This window comes from Stylophora pistillata, chromosome 1 (assembly GCF_964205215.1).
Source record: "Stylophora pistillata chromosome 1, jaStyPist1.2, whole genome shotgun sequence".
Taxonomy (NCBI): Eukaryota; Metazoa; Cnidaria; class Anthozoa; order Scleractinia; family Pocilloporidae; genus Stylophora; species Stylophora pistillata.
Genome location: NC_142519.1, coordinates 48,542,263 through 48,551,470, shown reverse-complemented (window position 1 = coordinate 48,551,470; position 9,208 = coordinate 48,542,263). Strand labels below are relative to the sequence as shown.

General features: G+C 37.5%; 1 protein-coding gene across 2 annotated transcripts; it reads right to left on the bottom strand.

Annotated features, from left to right (window-relative positions):
• Nucleotides 1-2,487: 2,487 nt before the first annotated feature.
• Nucleotides 2,488-8,248, bottom strand: LOC148742871 (uncharacterized). Of its 2 annotated transcripts, XM_088760507.1 has the most exons (8): nucleotides 7,859-8,248; nucleotides 7,371-7,483; nucleotides 6,443-6,507; nucleotides 4,403-4,723; nucleotides 4,026-4,274; nucleotides 3,595-3,718; nucleotides 3,367-3,438; nucleotides 2,488-2,843 (listed from the first exon to the last, which is right to left on the bottom strand). In XM_088760507.1, the coding sequence occupies exons 3-8, from the start codon at nucleotides 6,483-6,485 to the stop codon at nucleotides 2,789-2,791; spliced, it is 864 nt and encodes a 287-aa protein (XP_088616633.1). In that variant the 5' UTR covers nucleotides 6,486-6,507; nucleotides 7,371-7,483; nucleotides 7,859-8,248; the 3' UTR covers nucleotides 2,488-2,788. The 2 variants fall into 2 exon arrangements, with proteins under 2 accessions (XP_088616633.1, XP_088616637.1); XM_088760511.1 differs by lacking the exon at nucleotides 6,443-6,507 and having other exon boundaries at nucleotides 7,859-8,244.
• Nucleotides 8,249-9,208: the final 960 nt, after the last annotated feature.

Genomic DNA, 9,208 nt, shown 5'->3' with positions numbered 1-9,208 from the left:
ACATCGAACAGAAACCCAATGGTGTTTATAAGGTAGCAGTTTTTTAGCGACATAATCGTTCCGAAAACTATATTAACCCTTGCCACACGTTTATATTCAATCTTGCCAATCGTAACGGTTTTTACCAGTCTTGCTAATGTGTGATACCAGAAAAAGATGTTGTGAATAAATTTTCCGTAGGGTAGCTTTTACTCGGCTTACAGGTTGATTTCATAATTAAAGCTTTGTAGTGTCGTCACTGTTGTGTGCGACAAAAAGATACTAAAGGGCTGTGACGGGTCATAAAGGGGTAAAGGGGAAAGCAGGTGTCTGGGTTTTGTCGGTGTACTGGGAAAGGGGAATCCCAGCGGTTAGCACTAGATCAAACGCTCTTGCTAGAAAATGGCTAAAGAACTTAAGCTGAGGCTATTGGAACTGTACTCCATTTAGAAAGGAATTACCTTTTCACTTCTGTTCGTTGTAAAAATGTGAGATATTTACAAAAAGCTCTGCCTGTGCACTTTGTTGATTATTTATCATCTCACATTCAACTTGCGTTCGTAAAATAATTGTGAACTAGCACTTGCATGATTTTGGTGCTGTTAATGAACACTCCAAAAGGTACCTCCACGATCTGTGTATAAAGTCCAATAACGAATATATAGGCTTAAGTCCAAACTCCGTAGAAATATGTATCTAACAAACATATGTTACGTAAAGGTCAGTCAAATTGGAGTTCTTAGTGAAGACTCCAGGTGGTAGCTTCTTGATTTGGTTTTCACCCAGGTACCTAAGAAATTGACATAACCGAATTTAAGATCTCTCCTAAATAGGTAATTCTAAATCCGAGAGTGTCTCTAAGTTATTGTGTCCTTTTAACCATTTCTTTTTAATTGTTTTATAGTAATAAAAAAAGATAACATTTAAAAAGTGTTATCAAGTCCCTTAATAAACACAAATATTGCAAGAGCAAATCAGAAAATTCAAAACATTTTGAACACACTTAAATGTTAAAAAAAGAAAACTTTCGTTCGAAATAGAAAGTAACCCCAAACTTGTTTTCAGATTTCTCAACACATGGTACGTTGGGAACAAAGCAAACTTTAGAGGGTTGAAGGATGAATTTTCTCTTTTCAGGATTATTTTCGGCAATTGCTTAAGTTTTACCTCACCTGCTAGAAATTAAGCTTTATTTGATTGTCAATGTCGCCGATGAAATGAAATTTACCTAATTACAAATTATATGAGTCCCCTCCACGAGAAAGAAGAACCTCTCAACTGTACCTCGCTTTCAATGTGTGACTCTGTAGCTCAGTTGATAGTAGCGCTGAATTAGTATGTGGGAGGCATTGGTTCGAAGCCCGTTCAGGCCTAAAGAATATCCAGGCTTCAGATAATGGACAAATATCAGAGCATTTCTTTAAAGCCGAATAAAAGCTATTCTTTATGTAACTATGATAAGTGACTAATACTTGCTGTGATAGCCCTTCTATCAGGTTCCTAAAGCCTGTTGATGGAGGACATATCCTGGATATAGGTTAACCATTTTGTCCATCGTATATTTTTGTTGTGTCATTTTCTTCTGGCAAACGTCAATTTAAATTTTGCAACAATTTTTCGTAAAATCTTTTGGACACCTGACATATATCGAGAGCCAGTCAACGTTTTTGGGTGGTTTGTAAGGCACTAGAGAGGCTAACGTTACTCTCGGCTATCAGAATCAACTTGTGTTGAAAATACTGAGAAGGTGCTCTCGGTTAGTCATGAAATAGAGACTCAAGCAATATTATTTTCTATACAAGGACGATAAATACTAACGTGATCGTTCACATCAACGTATCTCTTGTTATCCCTTTGAATAAAGTAAGACGATTGAACATGTGATGTTGTAAACCAATTATGTCTAAAGCTTGATTTGTATTTGCTGCAATGGTTCAAATCTTGAAATATTGTTGCGTCGTAATCGGTTTTTATGCCAAGTAAATATTAAAGGGTTATAGAGTGTCCTATGAGAGTAGATAGTCATCGGGGCAGGAGGGTTAAGGTTTATTCACTTTTGCGCGGGAAACGTCCAAAACAAAAAACCCAGGAACTAGGGGAAAAGAGTTATCCCCAGGTGCGCAACTGACAAAAGAGTTACGTCATAATCGGGTTTTATGCCAGGAGGGAGGGTTGATGTTTATTTATTTTTGAACGGGAAAAGTGCAAAACAAGGAATTATGGGAGAACAGTTATCCACTAGTGAGGAACTGACTAGTGTAATAAGTATAAGCATCGTTAAAAAAAAATTTAAGTCCTCTAATTAAAGCAACTGAAGCCTGGGTGGAGCTGGAGCTCGGGGAACTATAATTCTGACACCATATCATCTTTTCGAATGGCTGAGTTTTTGAATATGACAAGTCCAAGTCGATTTTTTTTTACATTGTTTGCGTTAGGGCAAGTCCCTTGTAAGGAAAGGTGTGAAACCAGGAACTAGGGGAAAAGAGTTATCCCATGATGCGGGACTGACAAAAGAGTAGTGTAGTAAGTCTAAACATCATTTGAAAAAAGTTTTTAATTCCTTTAAAGCAACTGAAGTCTAGATGGAGCTGGGGTTCGGAGAACTATAACTCTGACACCATCTTCGAATGGCTGAGTTTCTGAATGTAAGAAGACTAATGCGATTATTTTTTACATTGCTTGACTAAGGGGAAAAACCTTTCTAAAGGTATTCCTCTGACCTGTTTTAAAGCCTACTGGGATCATATTGATTGAAACCAGATTAAAAAAGAACCATAGTTTGAAGATGAAGTTAAATTTGTCCTTCTGATTAAGAGAATATAAACAGTTTCTCTGTAATCCTGATCTTGTCATTACGAAGCAATCTAAAAGAGTTAAAACTTTGTCTAACCATCACATGATAAAATGATCACTGCTGTATGAGTATTAGTAAAGAGAGGGAAGAGGCGGGGGGAGGGGGAGGAGGGAGGAGGAAGGAGAGGAGGGAGAGAGGGTAAAGCAAACAGTTATAGAGAGAAAGCCTGCGAGGACGATCAACTTTCGTTTCTTCCTTCTCTTATTTTATCACCATATCCGCGCAGGGTATCTGACGCATGAAAATAAAACAAATACGAAAACAAAAGAACTTGGTAAAGATAGAAAATGAAATTGTTACATCCAAGGCCACCAATATCCGGTACTAGCCTTGTTTTGAAAAATTTCCAGATGATTTAATGAAGCCAGGTTACTCCCATCTGCTTATCACTACCAATCAATTAACCATCGCACCTTGTTCCATTGCCTTAGCTCATAGCTGACTACACCCACAACAAGTAAGAAATTAGGTAATTCGTAACTCACTGCGCGTCAATATCAACATACAGGTATGCATAACTATCATCTACTTACAATATGGTCAATTCCGGGTTGTTATCGAAGACTCCAGGTGGTAGCTCCTCTATCTGGTTGTATCCCAAGTCCCTGGAAGGAGGATGTACCATTGAGTAAGGTCGAGTGTTTCACGTCTTGTCCTGTTGTTATCATAACAACAGGACAAGACGTGAAACATATATTTCCTCTCTGTCCGCCCCCCCTCCTTCATTACCCCCCTCGTAAAACGAAGGTTGAAATGCTTACAATTTCGCTGTTGAAAAGGGCAAGTGCTGTGGAACTGAATGCAAAGAGTTCCCAAAACAATCAACGCTAGTAACCGAGCGCATAACCCTAACTGCAGTGGTACATCGGCAGGGATCTGGGCACCCTAGAATATAAAAAATAAGATATACTTTTACTATCGTATTGTTTGATGCAAGTTATTGAAGGGATTTTAGTTTATCTGGTTGGAGTTGCTAAAGAGTGTATTTGAGACCTTTAATAAGGTTGGTACCCTCAAGTCATCTCGCGAAAACTCAATATTAATCCCGAGCAATGCAAGAAAAAATTTTGATAGGTCAATAAAACTATGGTTACAGTCTTAAAGGTTAGAGGTATAGAAACTTGCAAATGTACACCATATTTTCCCCTGACCTGATTCAGTTAAGAATCAAATTTTCATTATTAAAACTTACTTTCGATGACAAGACGGATTTCTTTTTTGTCCAAACCATCCTGTGTGTTCACTTCACAGCTGTACTTGTCGCTGTTTTCGACAGTGATGGTCAGCCGATACAGTACACTTGTACTGTTCTGTACCACTGTGCCGTTCTTTCTCCAAACAATGACTGGTGCCGGTGCACCCTGTGCTGGACACCAGAGGGATTGATGACGGTTGAAAAGCACATACTGAGTCTTGAGCACTTTATCCAAGTTGGGTTTGACTGAAGGATAAGAAAAAGTAATACTGAGACATCACAGAAGTATTTGAGTCTGAGGAGCATAGGCAATGGCCACTCTCAATATATATAAAATGGCTGTCAGGGGCTGATTTCAGTATCTCAATACTTGCCTTTTGTATTAGCAGTCTTGTTTCTGTATAAACCACTGAAAAGGTAATTGGAGTTATCTGATTTTCTCAACCACAAGTTCTGTCCGCTAGATCGCACAATACCGGAAATGTTTCTTCCACAAAATCTTCCAAGAAGATTGGCAGACTCGTCATATCCATCACGAAACTCAAGGTACATATTATCATCAATGCACGATATTTCATTTGAAGTCTTCAAGGTGAAATTCAGCTCTACATAATGCCCTTTTGGAGCTTGCAAAAGTAGGCTTGAGCGAAACCGTGGGACGACTCTCTGAAGGCATACTCCCGCCATTAACCCAGCTGCTTATAAAATCAAGAGAAAAAGATAGAAAAATGAGGGAAGAAGCTTTTTTTAGAGTCGTTTAATGGAATGCTCAATATGACTTTTTGATGAACCCTAATTTCTCCTTACACTGTCAGCCCTGAATCAAACATGAAGGTCACGAGAATAAAGGAAATGATCACCAGCTAAAGACATGTACACCTTTGATTGTTAAACAAATTATCCTTGTCAGCAACTTAAGAACTGTATGGAGAAGAACATGAAGAATATGTATACTGATGTGAGGGGTTATTAAAAGCCAAGCTCTATATGTTTGGTTATGTCTATGAACACTACTGAGAAAAACAGAGGGAAATGACATCACATAGGAGAGAACTGTATGGAGAAGAACATGGAGAATATGTAGACTGATGTGAAGGGTTATTAAAAGCTAAGCTATATATGTTTGATTATGTCTATGAACGCTACTAAGAAGAACGTAGGGAAATGACATCACACAGAAGAGAACTTTGGTCGCATTGATGTGGAGCTCTCAGGAAGCATTAAGTCCTTCTCGACCAAAACTTTTTCTTTTCATTTGCAATGCGGTCACTTAACTTAACCGGACGCGTGACTTGGACCGGCACGCGCTGCGTGGGTTGATTATCAACCGCTCTCCTTCGAAAAGACTGCTGACCGCATAAATAGTTCCTTTTTGTTGTTCTCCACAAATTAAGAGTTTGCCTGCTCAGATTTTAAAGTAATCCCTGCAAATTTCGAAATTTCGAACTTTCCTGCGGTTAAAAAATAATTTTAAATGGCTTTGGAGAAGTCCATGGTCAACATTCGGAGACCATTACATTAAACGATCCAGAAATTGGCCAACGTAACTCAGACGGACTACTCACTGAAACCTAACTGGTAAATATTCAGATAAATCTAGATGTCTTAAACCACCTAGTTTTAAAATTAAGCACCTAAAATATATTTCAGATTCTTGGTGAGTGCACAAAAAAAAAAAAAAAAATTAAAAGCGAGAAAATATCGTAGCCGGCATCCGAAGCTCTTGTCTATAGTTATTAAGATATTTCAATTCGTAAGATACACACTTCATTTCTTTTATTGTTTCAGTTTGCTATCAAAATTTAATTAATGAAATTTTTATTAAGCGCCTTTTGGATAGATTGTTCTCGTATAAAATGCAAATGACATAACTACGCGAGTGCGCGTTTGATGCCAAACAACAAAAGTAAAAAGATTCTGAGCGCATTGATTGGGGCCCTTTTTCTTTTTTGTACAATTTTGGAAATGATCGTTTTTCAGTACAATGTAGTCAAAAATTGAAACAAAAAAAACCGCTAATGCATTTTTTTGTTGACTTCAGGCGCCGCATAAATTACGACACAAACATGGTCGTGATCTGCAGCTAATATAACCAATCAGACTTAAGAGAGAAGCGGAAATCAACTTGAGTGCTGTGTTTTCTCGTAATTTCCCAAGGACCAGTAACTCTATTTTCTTAATGTTCTCTAGCCGGGGTTATCCACAGTGTGTCTCTCGTGCACGTGTCACTTACTTTCTCGCGAGTTATTTAATGCAGGCCTGGATATTTAAGGAATTAACATGCGGGCTATTTTCGTGAGAACAAAAACCGAGCGTCTAAAAAATTAACTAATTCCAATCCTATTGAATAGGTTTAAATAACACATTTAGTCTCTTAACTTGATACTCTATTAGATAAAGAGAACAGTGCTTACAGAAAGCAATAATGAAAGCCAAGAAGGTCTTTTTGGACACCATCTTCCTGTTTTCTGCTGATGGGCTGAGGGGAAGTTTGAAGATCGAGTAGAGTTTCAGAGTATACTCAAATATGATATATCTTATCAGAAGTTTTGTTGTGTAGTATTGCTGATTGTTTTTATGAATTGTGCCGTATTTTGACGAGCCCGTAGGGCGAGAGATTTATTATCCAACACGCCAAATTATTATTTCAGTGCGGGCAAATTTCGCGGATATTTCTGGAGTACAAATATCGCGTAATATTTGTACTCGTCTCGCGCATTATTTGTACTCTATGAAGCACATTTGGATAATAAATATATCTTATTAGACGTTTTGTTGTGAGGTATCGCTGAGCATTTTAACGAGTTGTGCCGTATTTTGACGAGCCTGTAGGGCGAGTCAAAATACAAACAACGATACTACACAACAAAACGTTTGATAAGAGATTTACTATCCAACACGCCAAATTGTTATTTCAGTGCGAGCGAATTTCGCGGGTATTTCTGGTATTTGTACTTGTCTCGCGTGTTATTTGTACTCACGAAGAAGATTTGGATAATAAAGTAAAGTAATGGATAATGCATTTTCATCCAGGTGAAGCGCACTGTATGTTTGTGGAATCTCATAATACACGACAGGTCTCAGATGCCGAGTCTGTCTTTCTCACAAAGAAGTTAAAAATGATAAAGTGTAGCCATATCATAATCGTCATGTATTATATCAATTTTTAAAGAGACTGCTGTGCATAACTGAAGCTTTAACGGGAACTTCTCTGAACCATATCTCAGCACATTTGACAACTGAATAAGAACGATTCATGTTGTCACAATATTATGAAATTGTCCCTAAACCGGAAAAGAAGGTTGGTAAAGAAATTCTTGAAAACAGTAATTTCTCCCCTACCTTGCAATTACATTTTCTCCAGTGATGTAATTTTCAAAGTTGTCTTATTCTTTTACGGTATTTCTGCTTTATTCGAGCGCCAGAAAGAACGTGTCGCGGTAAACAATAATTCACTGTATAAAAAATGTGGACATATTGTTGTTATTATCCCTGCGAACAAATTCTAAATAACCACTGAAAACGTAAAATAGGAAACAGCGTTAACCAGTTTTAAAATTTCTGAACTTCGATTCCTTTTCTGAGGATTGGGCGAAGTTTTTGAGGACAGGGCTGAGTAACTACGAATTTCTCTATCAGCCCTTCAAACGAAAAAAATGGAGAGGTAGTAATAAATAATTGTCATGTTTGAATTCCATGGACGCAAAAAGTTTCTTTTTTCCTGTGGAATTGAAATATCATCCTTCACTCGGTTTTTTAGATATCATAATTCACTGTCATTTAATCTTATCTTTCTTTGTACATTTTAAATATCAAAAAGGAATAAATACCTGAGATATATTTTCGCTGTTCCCTCACTTCGATTCAGATCGAGTGCCTTAAAACAGCAATGAAGTCATACGCAAAAAGCAGGCTGCATACGGCTTTTCCAGATCATTATCTTAAAAATGCATTCTTATGAGTGAGTTTTCCATTCATTTCAAGTCACAATGGACGACATCCTGAAACATATGTGCTAACGTCAGCAATTGTGCCTTTAGCTAATTTTGCATTTCTATAAATATAAAAGGTTTTGTCAATTTTACATGGCGTGAGTCACCAGCTTATTACAGTTTGACAACGAAAAAGAAAACCATTAACATTTTATCCAAGAGAGGCTTTTTAAGGGTTTTTTACAGTAATTTAGAAAACAAACATATCAATAGAGAGAATATAGAAAAATTCACTGCCTGACGAGTGAATTCCACGTTAAATTTCACCCGAAAAACCGATATCGCACGAATCGCGAAGCGATGAGTGCGATATCGATTTTTCAAGTGAAATTTAACGTGGAATTCACGAGTCAGGTAGTGAATTTTTCTTGAATCGCATAACTGAATAAAAATAAGAAAAAAAGAAATTAAAACGGCAATGTTATTGTCTGTTTTTATTCCGTACGCGCGCCCTTAAGAAAGCCATTTTAAGGTCAACTGTCAGAACTGTCATTGTTAAGGGAATGGAAAGCAAGGTAAGTCGCTCACGTTTGAACCGTCGACAATTTTTATTGTACCTCATGAATTTTTCTTGAATCACATAGCTAAAGCCACCAAATCCCTGGGCGAAACCAGATGTTCTGTATTTTTGTGCGCCACGCCAGTGCGCAAACAATGGAAACCCTTTCAAAGTCAGGTGTCAATATCTAGCGAATATAGGGAACAAGATATTTTTAGAATGAAAACCACTTTTATTTCAAACTCGGGGAGAAAGCGGTGCCTCACATTTTACAATCTTCAGCAAAAAAACCAAAAGTACACAACACGGAGTTATTTAAGACAGAGATTTGCCTGCTACCACTCAACTTGGCAAAATGTGGCGCCGACAATCAACAACTGAATGGTCAAATCCTCAAGCGAAATGAAAATTTCAAGCGTTCCGCTATCAAAGCAAGATCTACAAATAACCGGTAAGTGCTTTACAGTTGTTAAAAAAAGTGTATTCAAAATATGATGATTAAGACTGGAATTTCTCGGTAAACTCTGGCGAAAAACAGTTCAGTTAAAAGTCACAATTTTAACTGCTTTTCTTTCATAGCTGGGAGTCGCTCGTTGGTGTCAAGGCTGGACTGAAAGTTTGTGGAAATATTTACTGGAAAATTATTAAAAATTACTCCAGTAAACGTTCCGCCCACTGCTCCTGCCATC

Bases quoted from the DNA above. Each gene is read 5' to 3' on its own strand.
- LOC148742871 (XM_088760507.1), bottom strand. From the start codon at position 6,485: ATGGTGTCCAAAAAGACCTTCTTGGCTTTCATTATTGCTTTCT. The intron at 4,724-6,442 runs GTAAGCACTGTT...TTTTATAAGCAG, and splicing joins GGCTTTCATTATTGCTTTCT to CTGGGTTAATGGCGGGAGTA. The intron at 3,439-3,594 runs GTAAGCATTTCA...TCCTCCTTCCAG, and splicing joins CCCTTTTCAACAGCGAAATT to GGACTTGGGATACAACCAGA.